Source organism: Saccopteryx leptura, chromosome 2 (genome assembly GCF_036850995.1).
Source record: "Saccopteryx leptura isolate mSacLep1 chromosome 2, mSacLep1_pri_phased_curated, whole genome shotgun sequence".
Lineage (NCBI taxonomy): Eukaryota > Metazoa > Chordata > Mammalia > Chiroptera > Emballonuridae > Saccopteryx > Saccopteryx leptura.
Window position 1 is genome coordinate 358830085 of NC_089504.1, and position 20423 is coordinate 358850507.

The 20423-nt window shown below is 40.5% G+C and overlaps 1 protein-coding gene across 5 annotated transcripts in view; it reads right to left on the reverse strand.

Annotated features, from left to right (window-relative positions):
• Positions 1–20423, reverse strand: part of MYH10 (myosin heavy chain 10) — a 119897-nt gene that overhangs the window by 86464 nt on the left and 13010 nt on the right. For all 5 annotated transcript variants that reach the window (XM_066364851.1, XM_066364848.1, XM_066364847.1 and 2 more), the window contains exons 3-4: positions 8936–9092; positions 1078–1105 (exon numbers count right to left, since the gene is read on the reverse strand). In XM_066364851.1, the coding sequence (XP_066220948.1) occupies positions 1078–1105; positions 8936–9092 (185 nt within the window). The remainder of the gene's footprint in view (positions 1–1077; positions 1106–8935; positions 9093–20423) is intronic.

Below are 20423 nucleotides of genomic sequence, written 5' to 3' on the forward strand. Positions count from 1 at the left end.
CCGTGGGCTTCGGGGCTCACTGGGTCGGCCCCGTGAGTGTGTCACTGATGCAGGTGGTAGGGCTGTAATACAGCACGGACTGAAGCTATCTACTGGGTGCAAGGGCTCTGTAGCCTCCTCAGCTGGACCCTTAAATGTCACCTTTCCCCAGGACTGCACACCCTGCCTTCTGTCTCAACACGTCTTCTGAGGCAACCTCAGCCCTGGCACGGCTTCCATTACCGTCCGGCTGGTGATGCACCAGACAAGCCTTCTGGCACAGCTCTCCTTCTCCTGGGCCCCACGTCCACATGTCCAAGAGCCCGGGGGACAGCTCCACTCAGATTAGCCATGGGCACCTCAAAGTCAAGGTGTCAGCACCCAAACTCCTTATCCTCTACTCCAAATCTGCTCTCCTCCCCACCTTTACACATCAGGAAACACCCTGACATCACCGTAACTCCACCTTCTCTCTCTGCTCCTCTTTCCTCGGCATATCAATCACCAAGTCCTGGTGGGTCCGTCTCCCAAACTGCACCCCGCTTAAATTCAGCCACTCTTCTCTAGGTTCCAGGCCACTGCTCTAACTGAAGTTGTTACCAACTCTTGCCTAGATAGCAGGCAGCCAGCTCCTTACTGGTTTTCCCACTTTAACCTTTTCTCCAATCCATTTTTCATACTACAACCAGAGTGGTCTTTCTAAGGTGCAAATCTAATCATCTTTCCTTTGGATATTGTTTTATTCAATCTTAAGTCTCGAGTACTCAGCACACAGTACCCGAGGCACATAATAATAATGGCTATTAGGTAACATGAATAAATTACTGAAACTTCTAGTAGGTCAACATTTGGACATACAAACTAAAGATGTAAATTTCACAGATGAACATTATGAAATGTGTGAAAATCCCAGTTTGACGACCAAACTGTAATACCAAATTTAAGCAACTTATATAATCTTAGTCTCAAAATGAAAACTACAATGTTTACATCAAACTCTTAAAGTTATTGCTCTACTTTACCCTTTCTCCATACAAAAAAATTCCTTCACTTGCCAACGGAATCAAGAACAAACCTAAAAAGTCAACATTTACTTACGTGCAAAGAATTGACTGGTCCTCACGATCTACAAAACAAAACAAAAAGAAGATGACCATTTTTTCCAATTTTTAAAAGATCTGATATAATGACATTACAGTAATAGCCTATAAAATATTAGAAACTCTACACCTCTCAGGTCAGGTGAACTCTTCCCCAACCCTATTATAGTCCTAAATCCAGTTCTCTCACTGTGTCATGCTCTGTTCATGTAACATTAGTAAAGTAAGCCAATCATTCATATATTCTATGTATAAACTGAGTTATATTACTGACCGGCCGCTCAAGCCTAATTTAATTCCTAATACAGGCACTCCTTGGAGAGACTGTGGTTTGGTCCCAGACTACCACACAAAAGTGAGTGTTGCAATTAAGCAAGCTGTAATCTTCTTTGCTAGTGGAGGTTCTTGTTTCAATCTTTAAAAAAATGCAACATTATTTGAAGCACAACAAAACCAAGCATGCATGTGGCTCCTATTCAGTGTTATCGTTCCTTCTGGTCCCCGCAGCCCTCACTGGCCGCAGCTGATGTCTGCCTCCTCTGTTCGTTTGCGGCCCCGAGGTCAGATCACACCCTCTCTTTGACCCGTTCCTCCCAGGTCCAGCTATGTGAATATCTCCACGTGTCCCTTCCTGCTCAGCCCAGCGGAATCTCCTCCAGCACACCTTCCCAAACCCTTTCCCTCCAACTACTGGTTCCTCCTCTGAACCGCATTTTGGAGTCAGACCAACACCACCACCATTGCCTGCCCAGTGGAATGTATTACCCGAGGTCAGAAACTGTCTTATTTCTTTATTCCTAGAATTAACAATTGGCCTTTGGTCTGCTGATTCAGTGCAAGGTACCACGCTGGGCTCTGGCAAAATCGTAGGAACTGGAATCTTTTGTTCTCGTTCCAGCTCGGCAGTAAACTGACGGATGTATCTACAAATGAGGCTTTGCTTCCTTGCTGATTTCAACTTCTTTACCTACAAAACTAGGTTTTAACAAGTCTCTGCTTATTCATTCTAAATAAGAACCATCAGATCCCAAAACTCTTCTGGTCAGGGCAATTTCTACAAAACTCCACTACACCAAGTTTTCTTTTCTTTTTTCTTTTTTCTTGCTTTTGTGAACTGGTTTACAGTTCTAAAGAAACTGAAATACAAAAGAATTAACAAAAATTAATTTATCTCTTAATTCATTTAGAATGGCTTTCTCTCTGTTGCTGTACATGCTGGTATCACTGTCTGAAATTTGAGACCTACACAACCAAAATCAGGCCCTCGAATCTGCTCCACATCCCCCATGCTTCTTACTCTCCCACCCAACCCAAAACAGAACAAACAACTTTCTCCTAATGAGACTTGTCTATTCTCCTTAAATGTCTGCCTGGCCTTGTACTGCCTTTGGGCCTCAGTGTCACCAACAGCACAATAGGGCACAGGCTTCATAACCTCCAAGATTCTCTCCAGCTATGGATGGACCACTCCCGCGCCTCCTTTCTGCTTCATTCCATCCTCTACATTTTCAAGGACAAATGCAGCGCTCCAGCAGTTTACACTATGACCTTAACAACCTACAAATGTGACCAGACCCAGCCTCATTTTGATATTTAAGGGAAATCATTTAATTTCAAAAATGCAACTAGCGTTTTGAAGACTCATCTGATAACTATTTTCCAAAGCACCTCTTCCAGATCACATAGCATTTATGGAGATACTCAATGAATCCATGACAAATTCTTATTTTCAACAGTTTCAAATCAATGACTTTAGCTCCTACTTTAAAAAAACTAGACAAGAGCAAACACAACCCACAAAAAATAGAAGAAAGAAATCAATGAAATAGGAAACAGAAAGAAGGGGAAAAAGCAAAGCAAAACAAAAACCAGTGAAAGCAAATGCTGGTTCTTTGAGAAGAGTCAATGAAATTAATAAACTTCTAGCCAAACTGATCAGGAAAAAGACATAAATTACCAATATCTGCAATATAAAAGGCAACACTATTACAGATACTAAAAGGATAATAAGAAAATATTATAAACCATTTTATGTCAAAAAATTTGACAGCTAAGATGAAAGGAACAATTTCTTGAAAGACATAAACTATTACAGCTCACTCAAGAAGGAATAATCAAAAAAAAAATCTGATCCCATTATCAATTAGAAATAAAATTTTGGGCAAATTGTTTGCCTCACTGGAAAAAAAAAAAAAAGAAGGAATAATCCAAATAGCCTTATATACATGAAAGAAAATGAATTTGTAAAACTAATGATATTATGTCAATTATACCTCAATAAAAAAATTAAATTTGTAATTAAAACCTTCCTACCAAGAAAACATAGTTTCACTTGTAAATTCTACAAAAGATTTAAGAAAAAAAAAGAATAATACCAATTCTATATAAACTCTTCAGAAAAACGGAAGAGGAAGAAACATTTCCCAACCCATTCTAAAATGACAGTCTCTGAAAATGACACACAAATATCTCTTATAAACAAGGACACAAAAATTCTTAACAAGATGTTGGCAAATCAAATCCAACAATGTATAAAAAGGATAATGCAGATGATGAGCAAGTGGTGTTTATCCTGGAAATTCAAGGTTAGCTCAACAAGCAAAAGGCAAACAATCTAATTCTCCATATCAACAGACTAAGAGTAAAACCATATAATCACTTGAATAGATGCAGAAAAAAGCATTTGAGAAAACTCAACATTCATTCACGATTAAGCAAACAGAAAAACACCTCAGCAAACTAGGAATACAGGGAATTTCATTGACCTCATAAAAGGTGTCTACAAAAAACACTTTGTTGACATCATCCTCAATGTGAACAGATCAGGAACAGGCAAGGATGTCTGTTCTCACCATACCTATTCAACATCACAAGGCAAGAAAATAAAGCACAGAATTGGAAAGGAAGAAATAACAATGTCTCTATTTACAGAGGACATGATTGTCTATACAGAAAATCCCCAACAGCCTGACCAGTGTTGGCGCAGTGGATAGATCATTGAACTGGGACGCTTAGGTCCCAGGTTCAAAACCCCCAGGTCACTGGCTTGAGCTCAGGCTTATCAGGCTTGAGCGTGGGATTGCGGGCTCGGCTGGAATCCCCCAGTCAAGGCATGTTGAGAAGCAATCAATGAACAACTAGAGTGTCACAACTGTGAGTTGATGCTCCTCTTCACTTTCCCTCCCTGTCTCTGTCTCCCTCTCTCCCTCTCTGTTCCCTTCCTCTTAAAAAAGAAAAAAAAAAAAAATCCAAACCGTCTACAAAAAACCTTCCAGAATAAGTGAGTTTTGCAAGGTCACAAAATACAATGTCAATATACTGTACATTTTAAAAAGAGTATTTCTATACATTAACAGTGAACAACTGGAAATTAAAAATTTAAGTCCCACTTAGTACTAAAACATGAAATGCTTAGCTATTATTATTAAGGTATATAATACATATATAGGTATAATAAATATAACAAAAACTAAATTTGTAGTTTTTGCCATAAAGTTTATGTCTAAGAACTTTACTTCAACAAATTATTTTTTGAGCATTTTATTGATGCAATATCCCCTGGAATCCAAACTCAAGAAAAGAATTAAGCTCTCTTCTGTTTTTGCACTGAACAAGCTGTTCGGCGGGACCACATGCCGCGAATCCTCTGCATGGCACCCTCGCTAGCTCCATGTCCTCCTGATAGGCCCAGTTATATTTAGCTACTTGCTTACATTTGTAATTGAAAACCTGGATTGGTCAGCACTGGAAGACACTGTGAGCTTCCTCAGCCACTGCACGTGCAACTGGCCACCCTGGCAGATGTCCCAGCCCAGTTGTGCTGTGTGTACAGTACATCAGCAGGTAGCCCCTGCTTATAGAATGGGATACCACATACCACACAACTGCCAGGTATGTGGACTTTTTAAATTTTCTGTATCAATTTATAATTATTATGTAATCAAAACTATCAATTACTATAATTCTTTGAAACTTTCACATGTAAGTTTATATTTGTGGGTAGGAATATGTCACATTGCCTTGATTTTGAATCCTAGCTCATACTTCTATTTACATGTTCTTTGTCAAGTGTTAAACATTTTTGTGCCTCATAAAATAGGGAGAAGTGATCCTATTTACTTTATAGGATTGTTGGGGATTAAATAATACACATAAAGCAATTAGCCAGTGCCTGACACACAGTAATAGTCAATAAGTGTTCATTCTCGTATTAACAATGGTATTAATAGTAGTATAAGCCACATCTTCCTCATTTTTGTTTTTTACACCAACAGCTGTATTGAAAGATGAGTACAGCCGAGTCCCCCCGCCCCCAGGATCCTGGCCTTCTGACTTGGCGTTTCTGGGCATCCTGCAGACAGACAGACACATTTTTTCTTTTTTCCTTTTTTTTTTTTTTTTTTTTTTTTTACAGAGACAGAGAGTTCAAGAGAGAGACAGATAGACAGGAAGGGTGAGATGAGAAGCGGAACTTCTTCACTGTGGCTCCTTAGTTGTTCATTGATTGCTTTCTCACATGTGCCTTGACCTGGGGTCTACAGAAGAGTGAGTGACCCCTGGCTCAAGCCAGCAACCTCTGGGCTCAAATCAATGGGGGTCATGTCTATGATCCCATGCTCAAGCCAGTGACCCTGTGCTCAAACCAGTGACCCCACACTCAAGCCGGATGAGCCTGTGCTCAGCCAGAGACCTCTGGGCTCAAGCCAGTGACCCTGTGCTCAAACCAGCAACCCCACACTCAAGCTGGATGAGCCCATGCTCAAGTCGGCGACCTCGGGGTTTTGAACCTGGGTCCTCTGCATCCCAGTCCAACGCTCTATCCACTGTGCCACTGCCTGGTCAGGCACAACCACATCTTGTTCATTCCGTATTGGAACACTAACAGTTACCCCTGTTAACTATTTTGTTAGATCTAATTCCCCATTCAAACTGACAAGATATTTTAAAATTTTGTTTATTTTCATCAACTGTATTTCTTTTCCTCCCAGTTTTATGTCACCTAAAAGTTTTATGGGCATGCTCCCCACATCTTGAAGTATATTGATAAAGATTTTGGAAAGGGTACCAGTCCCCTGCACACACCTTGACAAACCTGGCCAACCTCAATCATTAACAGCACTTCAAGTGCAACTTTTTAGCACACAGCCACAAGGACACCCTAGCAGACTAGGGAATGCCATGCAGAAGTCCTAATTCTCTGTTTATGTTGCCTTCTGTATTTCCCTTCCTACTAAGCTAAAATGATGTCGCGAATTTTCATTTTGTTTTTAGACTGTTAACAATAGATTCTAGAAACTTTCCTGGCACATACATTAAGCTCAGCAGTCTGGAGCTTCTTCCATTTTAAAAATTGGAATTATTTAAGGTCTACCAGAAAGTTCTGTTTGTTTTTGGAATAAAACAAAATACAAATTTTTCTTACCATCAATAAACTTTATTAAATAATATATTTCCACACCAATCCTATCTTCTGAATATGGTCCAAAATGGTTTGCTGAGCTGAATTAAGCCTTTCTGCGATCTCTGATGTTGTCAGAAAAGGATCTTGCTCCAACATGGTCTAACAACATCGTCATCGATCAAAGATGGTAGCCCAGAACGTGGCTTATCAGAAAGGGTTGAAATCACCTGTTTCGAATTTTTCGAACCATCTTCTGCATGTCCTATCAGAAACTGTACCTTTACCAAACACTTTCAATAAATTTCTACATACTTCTGTAGCATTTCTTCCTTGTTGAAATTCGTATACAATACAGTGGCGTAAATGAACTTTATCAGTAGCCATGGGTACACTATCGCTTCACACATAAGACTAACGTGAATCAACTTTGTTTTAGTTAATTTGCTACATCAGTATGTATACATTAAGTGATAAAAACAGAGAGGCACACATGCGCCAAATAAATATGTGCTTACGTGTTGAAACTTGTGATAGAAACGGACAGAACTTTCCTGTAGACCTTATATAAGTGAGCCAATCCCAGCCTTCCGAAACTCCCTTCTATAAACTTCAAAGACCAGAGAGTCAGCAATCTCCATTGTTTAGATGAGAAACTATGGATTCAATTACAGAAGGACTGCATTTTCTCCAATTTCTTCTCCCATATAAGGCCAAGTTTGCTCATTCATACAAATGTTTTCTGCACATAAAGATTATTTTTAACAGAGACACAAAACCAAAAACAAAGAAGTTGACAATTCTTCTTTCTCCACTATCTAACAGCAACTTATCATTGCCATAGTCATCCTTAGTCTTCTCTGGTTCTGAACTTAAGAACTGTTATTAAATACAGTCTTTTGTTAAGCCTAAGTTGATTTTGGATACTGAACCTGTCCTTACCAATCTATGACACTATTCTAGTCTTGAAGTACTTTCTATTTGCCTCAGAGGACCTGGTATATAAAAGTATCCAAATACAGCTTGAAGGAGGAAACGGTATTGTACTTTATTAACTCCCTCACACCACCCTTCAGACCTAGTCACCAAGACAACCTTGTCATGACTTATAAAATTTGATGATAGGTGGATACAGTATATCCTGTTTTCTTATGATCATGGCACTACTTTATAAGAAGTGCATAGATTTTAATATACCTTACAGAAGTTATATTTTAAAAAATAAAAAGAGATAGAGGAGTTATTATAGGCGACTTCACATAGCACTAGGAAGTCCCATATATAATGTAGTATTTTCGAGCAGTGTTAAATGTATTAAAACTGCTACATTTTGGGTTTTAAAAAACATGTCCCTCCATAAACCATCGTGTCTAAAGCTATGATTCAAATAAATGAGTTTTCAAATTAATATTTCATTCTGAATCCAAAAGAAAACAATCAAAATCAACCACTTCAACAAATATTTTTTAATTTTGTTGTCTCTTTTACATGCATTAAATCAGAAATATTTTATAATCTTCCTTTCCCCAACGAAGCATTCACTTTTTCTACTATTCTTCATGTTGGCTATTCCTGTTGGTTTTAAACCTAATGCAGGCCCTGGCCGAGTGGCTCAGTGGACAGAGTCATCCCAGTACACTGAGGTCATGGGTTTGATCCCAAGTCAGGCACATACAAAAAGCAATCAGTGGGTGCACAAAATAAGTAGAACAATGAGTTGATGCTTCTTACTTTCTCCCTTCCCCCATCCCTCAAATCAGCGGAAAAATTAAAAAACAAAATAAAAAACAAACCAACAAAACCCGTAACATAACAGAGTTCTGATTATACTGGCTTGTGGAGATCAAATCCATATAAAAACTAGATGCTTTTTAACATAAAGAGTGACATGGAGTATTTATGAAGCAACAAACATGCCATCCTCCTATAAAAAAAAACACGACAGCTATTTTTCCCATTCTAATCTTAAGAATTCATATCTTTTTTTAGAAAGAGAAAGAAAGAAAGGTAGAGAGAAAGACAGGAAAAAAGAGAGGAATAGAAGCACCAACTCAGAGTTGCTTTCACTTTAGTTGTACACTGAGCTTCCAGTGCATGCCTTGTCCCCTTGCTCAAGCCAGTGACCTTGGGCTTCTCATGCAAGCGACCTTTGGGCTCAAGCTGGCAAGCTTTGAGACTGTGTGGACAATTCCCCTGCTGAAGCCAGTGATCCCATGTTGATGAGCCTGCACTATGAGCCAGTGACCCCAGCTTCCCAGGTGGATACTTTATCCACTGCGCCACCACTGGTCAGGCAAGAATTAGTAAGTTTTTTACAATAAACATTTATTAATTTAATTTTTAATTACAAAAAAAGTCTTAAATTTCTAATACTTTTTGAAAAGATTGTAGCATCTAATAAAATACCTAATCCATTTAAAAAATTGTAAGTAGTGAGTATTCTAATGTTTCCAGTTACCTTGAAGCATGCATCTATAAGCAGATTCAGAGATAGCATAGATGTGTGGAGGCATCTCGTGACGTTTCTTCCCTCTGTACATCTCAATGATATTCTCAGAGTAAATCGGAAGATTCTTGTAAGGATTTATGACTACACAGAAGAGTCCAGAATAAGTCTAGAATAAAAATAAAATACAGTGTTTTTTAAAAATGCATATATCAGACAAATCACACAGTAATTTGAACAGAGGGACTTTATTCTTTGGATAATTAATCTATTCCCAATATTAATCTAGCTCTCACGATAGACAATTCCAAACCACAAGCAATTCTGTCACAGAGATTCCTAAGTGGCTCTCTCCGAGATTCAATCCCTTCATCTGTAAAATAAAAATCATTCCCTGGCTGGATAGCTTGATTGGTTAGAGCAGAGGTAGTCAACCTTTATACCTACCGCCCACTTTTGTATCTGTTAGTAGTAAAATTTTCTAACTGCCCACCAGTTCCACAGTAATGGTGATTAATAAAGTAGGGAAGTAACTTTACTTTATAAAATTTATAAAGCAGAGTTATAGCAAGTTAAAGTATATAATAATAATTACTTACCAAGTACTTTATGTCAGATTTTCACTAAGTTTGGCAGAATAAATCTTCATAAAACAACTTACTATAGTTAAATCTATCTTTTTATTTATATTTTGGTTGCTCCACTACCGCCTACCATGAAAGCTGGAACGCCCACTAGTGGGCAGTAGGGTTGACTACCAGGTTGACTACCACTAGGTTAGAGCATCATCCCAAAGCCCAGAGATTGCCTGTTAGATCCCCAGTCAGGGCACATACAGGAGCAGATCGAAGTTCCTGTCTCTCTCTCTCTCTCACTGAAATCAATAAATAAAAAAATTTTAAAAAGAGAAAATAATAATACATACTTATAAAATAACAACATCTGCTATAAAATAATAATATATGCTTCATGACTTCACAGGATTACTATAAAGGTCAAACGTTATTTGTCAACAACACAGATTAAGTGCTGGGCGAGGATGTGGAGAAAAGGGAACCCTCCTGCTCTGCTGGTGGGAATGCAGACTGGTGCAGCCACTGTGGAAAACAGTATGGAGATTCCTCAAAAAATTAAAAATTGAACTGCCTTTTGACCCAGCTATCCCACTTTTAGGAATATACCCTAAGAACACCATAGAACTATTCCAAAAGGAGAAATGCACCCCCATGTTTATGGCAGCATTGTTCACAATAGTGAAGATCTAAATACAGCCCAAGTGTCCATCAGTGGACAAGTGGATTAAAAAGCTTTGGTACATATATACTATGGAATACTACTCAGCCATAAGAAATGATGACATCGGATCATTTACAATAACATGGATGGACCTTGATAACATTATACAGAGTGAAATAAGTAAATCAGAAAAAATCTAAGAACTATATGAATCCATACGTAGATAGTATATAAAAATGAGACTCAGAGACATGGACAAGAATGTGATGGTAACGGGGGGTGGAGGTGGAGGGGTGGGAAGGGGGCGAGGAGGGAGAGAGGGGGGATGGGGGAGGGGAGGGGCACAAAGAAAACCAGATAGAAGGTGACAAGACAATTTGATTTTGGGTGAGGGGTATGCAACATAATCAAATGTCAAAATAATCTGGAGATGTTTTCTCTGAACATATGTACCCTGATTTATCAATGTCACTGCATTAAAATTATTGACTGTGATGGAAAAAAAAATACATTAAACTATATCAACACATAAAAAAAAAAAAAGTTATTTGTCTCTTCAGTCATTCTTTCCCAAGAGTAGAAGGTATGAAAAGTTCATTAATGTAGTTTCAGATTCCATATTGCAACTAATCCTTAAGAAAACACCATTTAAGTTTGGGTATACTATCAAAGAAGAATATCCACAGTTATCTGAAAAAGTAATTATTAAAGAGATATAAAAATGTGAACTTTTCACTCTTCTAATTTTTCTTTTTTGGAAAACAGTCTTTTTCATAACAAATAATTTACCTTATATGTTTAAGTGAATTCATTTAAATAAATGGTTTATTATTTTTAAATGAATTGATAAATATTTTAAAATTTTGCTTTAATTTCTAATACTGTAAATACCCATAAACATAGCTTACATAAACAACAGCTCTTTGGGGTCCTCAATCATTTTTAAGAGCCACTAGACTAGAAGATACAAACTTTTCCTGATCAGTGCAGTAACCAGCATTCGGAACTGATGCTATGAACACTTCTGACTTGTGGGGTTTTAAACTCACATGGAATGATTTCTGAGAGCAATCTACAAAACTGACCCCGGGGATTCCAGAAAAACAGGAGCAGCTAGGACTGCTCCAGTCCTCGGAGGAACTGATGGTATTTGGAAAGGACACTCCGTCATATTATAATGCAGACCTTTTATTTAAGGCAAGGGGACGTGCCAGACCTAAGGGCAAGTGGACACTAAACAAGGCTGAGGGCTGACATTTCAGCCCACAGCCTGGCTCCCCAGGGAGCACTAAGGGGGCTTCTAACCAACAGCTGTGCTTGCGAGAGCTGAAACCCTTGGCAGTTGCCACCAGAAGGCACTCTAGAGACCACTTATTTTGAATACTGCAGTTACTAATGCTAAAACAAGAGAATGAAAGGCTGCCAATAAAGGTTGTTAAGTGCTCCAAACCATCTCTGCAGCCGTTCTCCGTCCTTCCGTAACGCTCAATTGCAGGCTCTAACGTGAGCTGCTCTTCCTTACCTAGACAGAGCTATGGAAAGGACAGAGGCAAAGGGCCCCTGCCCTGAGGTCACTGATTTGGGCTGTCTGCCTTAGATCTGCGCTGACCAGATGGTCCCCATCTGCCTGGGCCAGAGTAATGACTGGCCCCTCCCATGCTGACCACATAGGTCTTCAGGCTGCTGGCTTTCTGAGCAAAGCACCAGCTCAGACAACCCTGGCTAACTCTTGGGCTTCTCACACCACCGACTTGGCTCTTCCTCCCCAATCAAGTCTCTCATCTAACTAATCTACCCTCTCTCTGCTATCCATATGACAAAAGAGCATTCAGAGATAAAAACAAAGATTGTATTAAGGGTGAGAAAGCTGAGGAGAGGCAATCTGAATATTTTAATTTATTATTGAGTTTTATTTATATACATTAAAGTCAAAGAATCATAACTATATATCTTAATGAATTTTTATATATATCACCTCACTTTTTCATTCAAAAATTAGATTACAGTCTATCATGAAGTTACAGATTCTGTACTTTTACAAGAGACAAATAATTACAGAGACCCAATTACAGACTAGTGCCAAAAAAAGAAAAGAAAGAAAGCTCCCAGAAACATACATCCTATATGTATGACACGGTAACAAATCATAACAATGACACTTTTTATCAGAAATAATTCCAACATATGTCTACCACATGTTGGGTACTCTGAGGACTAGGATTACAAAAATGAGTAAACTCTCACGAATATAAATAAGTCATCAAAAAACAAGGTTAAATAATCATCGGTATCTTGTGCTTGTCAAAGAGGGGCAATAATAAATGTCTAAGTGGAAATATTAAATTTCAGTGCTTAAAGAGGTAACTTTTATCTAAAACAATTAGCTCAAATGTTGGGCTCCTGCATAACTGGTAACTAAACTGATACTGTATCCTGTTGGTCCTTCCCCAAGGCACATGGTAGGACCACAGTTGGTGAAAATAATTTAAGACTTTAAAGTTCAAATTAAACTCCATTGAAGTATTTAAATACATTCACAAGGTATTAAGCACCTTGAAGAAACATACACTCTAGACATGAAGACAATAAACATACAAATAATACATGAGACTCAATATATGGCACCAAAAAGAGAGTAGTACAAAAAGAGAGAGAGAAAGATTTATAGAAATTACAAACAGCCTGACCAGGCGGTGGCACAGTGGATAGAGCGTCAGACTGGGACGCAGAGGACCCAAGTTTGAAAACTCAAGGTTGCCAGCTTGAGCGCAGGCTCATCCGGCTTGAGCACATGCTCACCAGCTTGAGTGCGGGATCATAGACATGACCCCAAGGTAGCTGGCTTGAGCAAGGGGTCACTCGCTCTGCTGTAGCCCCAGTCAAGGCACATATGAGAAAGAAATCAATGAACAACTAAGGAGCTGCAACGAAGAACTGATGCTTCTCATCTCTCTCTGTCTTCCTGCCTGTCTGTCCCTCTCTCTGTCTGTCTGTCTCTCTGTCTCTGTCACAGAAAAAAGAAAAAAGAAATTACAAATAGTATGAAACTCTACTGAAGCAGAACTCACAAGCCCCAGGCACTGAAAGTCATGGTCATCTTGTCAGAAATTTTGTAAGACTAGGTACAAAACTTCAGACCTAGATGGCTTTTGAGGTTCTTTTTAAAGACTATTAGGTCAAAAGGAGGGATAAAGGAGTCCCTATTAAACCAGTAAGAGCATGAAGCTCGGAGGCAGGGTGTATCCAAGGCAGAGTGAGAAGTCCCGTCAGCTGAATGGTCTGTACTGTGGACTGTGAGGTATTAGCCCACAGGGTCACACTGAGCACCTTCGACGTTGTCCTCCAGAGGCGATTAGGTGTTAGAGGTTCAGAAGAAGGGTGGTGGAAAGAAAGAAGCATTTCTGAAAGAGTAGAAATCTGGCAGCCATGTGGAAATAGAGTGGGGGGCAAGAGGTGAGAAGCAGGAAATGGAGACAGCAGGCAGCCCCGGCACAGGGCCAGCCTGGACGTGGGGAAAGGCGGGGAACGGCGGGGAACGGCAACGCAGGACGGAGAAGGCGTGAGTCCTGGAGAGAGCGGGACGGGACTGAGCAGCCTCAGTACTCTGAGCAGAGGAAAGCCACTGAAGATACGAGTTCAAGTCTCTAAGGTTTGCAAGCAGTAGAGACTGGAAAAGCTACTGTTGGACAAGAAAAATAACTTGCTTTGTGGGGAAAACAATGAATCCCTTTTAACATTTTGGGATTGCAGGATGTTAAATGGGGTTTTGTTATAATAGGTGAGGCTAGTAGAATGCCTAGTGAGCAGCTGGAATACTGAATGGCTAAAGCCATGAGAAAAATCTGAAGGAATGCAAAGGCTGGAGAGATACACTGCGTAGCCTTTAAGACACTGAGTAACATTATATACATAAGAGAAATACAAAAATATTTGTGCAGCCTGACTGGTGGTGGTGTAGTGGATAGAGCGTCGACTTGGGATACATAGGTCCCAGGTTCGAAACACCAAGGTCGCCAGTTTGAATGATGAATCGTAGACATGATCCCATGGTCACTGGCTTGAGTAAGGGGTCACTGGCTCAGCTGGAACCCCTGGGTCAAGGCACTTATTGTTCAGAGAAGCAATCACTGAACAGCTAAAGTGATGCAATTATGAGCTGATGCTTCTCATCTCTTTCCCTTCCTGTCTGTCTCTTGTGCTTAAAAAAAAAAAATTTGTACAAGAAACTTACAAATTTTAAAAAAGAAATTACCTGTGGGAATTATATATAAAAATAAGCTAAAAGAAAACTTTAGGAAATAGATTTATAGCTACCAACAGAATTTAATATAATATGGATTCTACATATTAGAGCAGCAATGCATAAGGAAAAAAGAAGTAACTAAGGGAAGGAAAGACTGTAAGGAATAATCTGAAATCCACAATGGAGGAAAAAGGGCCGAACGGATATCAGGAAATCAAATGACAGAATGGACACATTTTGAGAGAGCACCCTTCTTCTTCTTCTTCTTCTTCTTTTTTGAGAGAGAGAGAGAAAGAGACAGGAAGGGAGAGAGATGAGAAGCATCAACTCATAGTTGCAGCACTTTAGCTGTTTACTGATTGCTTCTCATACGTGCCTTGAGCCGGATGAGCCCTTGCTCAAGCTGGCAACCTTGGGGTTTCAAACCTAGGTTATCTGCGTCCTAGGTTGATGCTCTATCCACTGTGCCACCACCTGGTCAAGTGAGAGAGCATCCTTCTTAAAGAAAAACAGAACAAATATAAAATAATAAAAAGAGGTATATAGGTAAAACCAATAAAAAATACTTGGGACAGATGAATATGGAGAGAAGAGAAACGATAACTAAAATAATAATTATTACTGTTGCTTTGTGGGGGGAGGAGGCTAAAACTCTGTAAGTATAACCAACCCTCCCCCCAAAAAAACTCAAACAAAACCTCGAAAACTTAATGCGCGTGTGGAAGGGGGGAGATTGAGTTAAAAAGAATTCACCAGCCAATAAGCGCAGAAGGAGTCATGGCGCTAGGCTGTCACCATCTGGATGACAGTGAAAGGCCGCCTGGCACCTGTGCCTCCCGGGTCTGAGCCTGCTCGAGCCTCTGCCACTAATGACCACCTTACAGGAAGCACCTCAGGGGTGCCATCAACAGAACCCCTAATATGGGAAATGCTACAGCACAACTGACTGTGCCTTCAAATAAAAAAAAAAAAAAAGAAGAGAAACAGAGATTAGAAGAGACACAACCACCAATTACAATACACTGTCCCTGTCTGAATCCTGAATGGAATGGATCGACTGCAATCCACGTTTATGAGATAGAAGAAAACTCTGAAAAATGACTGAATCTTTGATGATACCTAAGTGTTGTTCTTCCTTTTTTAGGCGGACAATAGTCACAAATCCCAGCAAGAGGCCGAGCAGAGCTCTCAACAGAAGGCAAGGCTAGGAGAACATCAGGAAGGTGGGCCACTCAGCAGGGAGGCACACACCTTGGGCTCGCAGGTGGGACGCTGACAGCAACATCCTAAGACAAAAGTCGACAGAACTAAAAAGAGAAATATTTTCACGGTAACTGATGGAACAAGCAGATAAATAGAAAGACCTGTAAGAACATGTAAGATTGAACAGGGCTGCACTGGAGACGCTGCATTCGTAACAGTAGTGGATGTGGTTTTCCAGTGGGCAACGGCCTCTTATCCAAACTGACCATAAAGCAAGTCTAACAAACTTCAAAGGACTAAAATCATTCAGGGTATGTTCTCTGACCAAGGGGGGATTACATTAGAAATAACAAAATAAACCCCCAAACCCCCATATGTTTGGAAATGAAGCAATTTGCTTCTAAATAACCTGTGGAAGCAATGAAGATATCCTCATTACTCCGAAGTGAATGGCAATTAAAACACAACATATTAAAATTTGTAGAATACCGCTGAAGCTTATTACTTAAAATGAAATGTATAGCCTTTAAAACACACGTTAGGAAACGATTAGCTGAAAAAAATTCAGTGATGTAAATATCCATCTCAAAAATTAGAGCGAGAACAAGTTAAATCCCTAGACAGTATTGTAAAAAGTAATAGAAACAGAGCCACTGCAAAGTGGGGGTCGGAGCTGCACCCCAGAGGGGCTGCCTTGCAGATCTTATGCCTCAAACCTTCTAAATGTTAAAACAGAGCAAAATGACTTATTTATATTTTTTTTTTTTTTTTAGCAAGAGAGACAGAAAGAGAGAAAGAGAGAGACAGACAGGGACAGAGATGAGAAACATTAATTCATAGTTGGGGCACCTTAGTTGTTCATTGATTGCTTTCTCATATGTGCCTGGACCCAGGGGCTCTAGCTGAGCCAGTGACCCCTTGCTCAACCCAGTGACTTTGGGCTCAAGCCAATGACCTTGGGCTTCAAGCCAGCGACCTCTGGCTTCAAGCCAGCAACCTTGGGGTCATGTCTATGATCCAAGCCTCAATACAGAGACGTCAGGGCTTCGAACCTGGGTTTTCAGCATCCCAGGCTGATACTCTATCTACTGTGCCACCTGGTCAAGCAGGGCAAAATGACTTTTAGACAGGACCTAAACCAGCTCTGTATCTCAACTGTTTGCAAAGATAACAAGAAATCGGGTATTATGACTACTAGACTAATGACTACAAGACTGAAAATTAGAAACCATTGTTCAGAATTAGAGGCACTCTGTTAGCTTATCTGCCCCTATACAAATGTCTACTGATGCAACTGTCCCCTTCCCTTTCTCATAAACGCCCCTTGCCTTTGTCTCCTAACGGGAATACTGTTTTTGGCCTTCTGCTTGAACCAGTGCTTTCCAAATAGCTATTCTTTTTTCATCTCAAAATAAATGCTTATTGTCTCTGACTTTGACCTTTTATTTTTAGGTTAACAGAACAGTCATGGTCACATAACAAGAAGGACACAGCTGAGAAATGTGTTGTCAGGCGATCGCATCCTTGTGCAAACATCACAGAGTGTAATTACACAAACCTAGAGGGTAGAGCACACCTACTACACACCCAGGCTTGATGGTATAGCCCACTGCTCTGTACAGGAGGAAAAATAACTTCCCTTTTACTGGGTGCCTGGCTGAGACTCCCTGTGAAAAAAGATCAACAGGCCCTGGCCGGTTGGCTCAGCGGTAGAGCGTCGGCCTAGCGTGCGGAGGACCCGGGTTCGATTCCGGCCAGGGCACACAGGAGAAGCGCCCATTTGCTTCTCCACCCCTCCGCCACGCTTTCCTCTCTGTCTCTCTCTTCCCCTCCCGCAGCCAAGGCTCCATTGGAGCAAAGATGGCCCGGGTGCTGGGGATGGCTCTGTGGCCTCTGCCTCAGGCGCTAGAGTGGCTCTGGTCGCAACACGGCAACGCCCAGGATGGGCAGAGCATCGCCCCCTGGTGGGCAGAGCATCGCCCCCTGGTGGGCGTGCCGGATGGATCCCGGTCGGGCGCATGCGGGAGTCTGTCTGACTGTCTCTCCCTGTTTCCAGCTTCAGAAAAATTAAAAAAAAAAAAAAAAAAAAAAAGTAAAAGCGAACTGAAAAAAAAAAAAATTAAAAAAAGATCAACAGGAGAAAAACATATAAACGTGTAATGTAATAATAAGTATACCTCCGGCATACATAGGAGAGACTCAGGAAAACTAAGTAAGTTGTCAAAATAGCTGAAGCCACTATCTTGAAGATCACCTTCCCACTGAAGACAAAAGATGTTGGGGGTAGGGGAGGGTCAGTTATGGGAGTTTACCAGGAAAAGTGCAGTAAACAGCGTAAGGCCGTTATGCAGACAGAAATTTTCCGCATTGATAAGAGTTTCTAGAAATAAGGCCATTCCCCTCTTCCAGGTGCAGGAGGGAGGCGCCCTTACAAAGCGAGATTTCCCTTATAAATTTAAGTTACCTTTTACAAAGAGTAACTTCTGTTTGGTTTTCAGAGCTTCTCCCATGTCTGCTGTTTCTTCAAATTAACTAGCCTAAAATAATCCTTAAGCCAGACATATTTGGGGAGACAAATTCTGTTCCCTTATAAGCTCCTAGGCCACAAACCTGTGCAGCCTGTACTGAATACCACAGGTAATGGTAACGCCATGGTAAGTATCCGTGCAATAAATACATTGTGCTATGACATTACCACCTCACTAGGTGATAGGACTTTCTCAGTTCCATTACAATCTTATGAGACCACTGTCATATATATATGTACACAGTCCATCACTGATCAAAATACCATGCGGTAACTGACTGTTCTACTTCTATTCAAGATACATTTTACTGAAGGTCCTGGTGGGGCAATACAGCAAGTTCAAGTGTGAGTGAAAAAGAGGCTTTGGAGCAAGGCTGACAAGCTCAGTGACCATGGAATCACACAGGATAATCTGATCGTAAATTTCCCAGCTGGGCAGGTCATGGGCACAGTCATGTGGCCATATCGATTCCTTAATACAAGCTCAGTACTTGCCATAAAGGAGCCCCATCCACTGCTTCTGTGCCTCTAAGATAACATGCTCTTGGACTGTCAGCAGCTTTTCCAGACCTCCCGAAGCCATAACTACCTACCTTTGCAGGACAACTTCAAAACTCATCTTCTGTTGCCCTATCCCATCTCTATTAACTGTAAAAGTTAATGTTAACTATCCTCTATCCACCAATGTACAAGTATGTATCTCTCCATTTTGCCTTTTTTTTAATTATTATTTTTCTGAAGTGAGAAGTGGGGAGGCAGAGACAGACTCCCGCATGCGCCCGACCGGGATCCACCCGGCATGCCCACCAGAGGGCGACGTTCTGCCCATCTGGGATGTTGCTCAGTTGCAATCAGAGCCATTCTAGCGCTTGAGGTGGAGGCCATGGAGCCATCCTCAGCATTCGGGTCAACTTTGCTCCAAAGGGGCCTTGGCTGTGAGAAGGGAAGAGAGAGACAGAGAGGAAGGAGAGGGGGAAGGATGGAGAAGCAGATGGGCGCTTCTCCTGTGTGCCCTGGCCAGGAACAGAACCCGGGACTTCCACACGCTGGGCTGATGCTCTACCACTGAGCCAACCAGCCACCAACTGGCCAGGGCCTCTCCATTTTGCTTTTTATCCAATCTTACAGACAAACCCCTTTGCTTTCTCCCGCCTCCTTAATCTACCGCTAATAGATTTCATGTAACATTCTCTTTTGACTCTAAATGTATAAAAAAGGAACTGCAAAGTGCCATTTTTCCAGAGCACTTTCTCAATCCTCTAAGATTCTGCTTCTAGGTCTGTCCTGTTTCTTGGATCAAACTCTCAAAAAATTTCATCTATACGTTTGGACTTATTTTTATCAACAAAAGAAACATGTAAGAATTGAAAATGAAACTCATTATTTGCAGAAACTGACTATATTCATAGAAAATCCAAAAGAATTATCCAGTTGATCTATTATAATCAATAACTAAACTTAGTAAAGTCAGTGAATACAAAGTCAATATACAAAAATTGTACAAAACATAGAAACTGTATTTGTACATAATGGTAACAATTAAAAAGCAGTATTTAGAACACAATTTTTAAAATAGCATCCAAAAATCAAACACCCCAAAATAAATTCAACAAAAGATGTTCCTGGTCTCTACAAAGGAAACCATAAAACACATTGAGAAAAATTAAGAATAAATGGATATACCCATAAACTACAAGACCAAATATTGTAAAGATCTTATTTCTCCCCCAAACTGATCTATAGAATCAACAAAATCCCAATGAAATTTCCAATAAGGTTTTTGAGAGGGGTGTGTGTGTGTGTGTGTGTGTGTGTGTGTGTGTGTGTACACACGCTCAAAGCTATAATCAGTAAGAGGTCTACTGGCCCAAAGACAGGCACACAGCCCATAAGACACCCTACGGAGTCAACAGATCTACGAACACTTGGTGCATAGTAACAGTGGCATTTCAGGGCAGTGGAAATAGGACTGTTGCAGTAAACAGCACAGGGTCAAACTGGAGAGCAACTTAGGAAAGAAATTAATCTTATGCTCTACACAAAATTCAATTCCAAATGAAACTGAGGCTGACTTAAAAAATATGTCATCAAATCCCCTTCTCTTCTGGCTTCAAACTGAGCTCAACCAATGGAGGCCATGTGCAGAAGGCTGGGGATGGGAGGAGACAACGTCAGGGTAGTTACTCCCTAGGGTCCTCCCTGCCAGCTGTCCCGGCTGTGGGCAGCCCTCTGTAGAGGCCACACTGCTATCAGGAAGTCCTTCCACACAGCGGTCCTCTCATGGCTCCTTT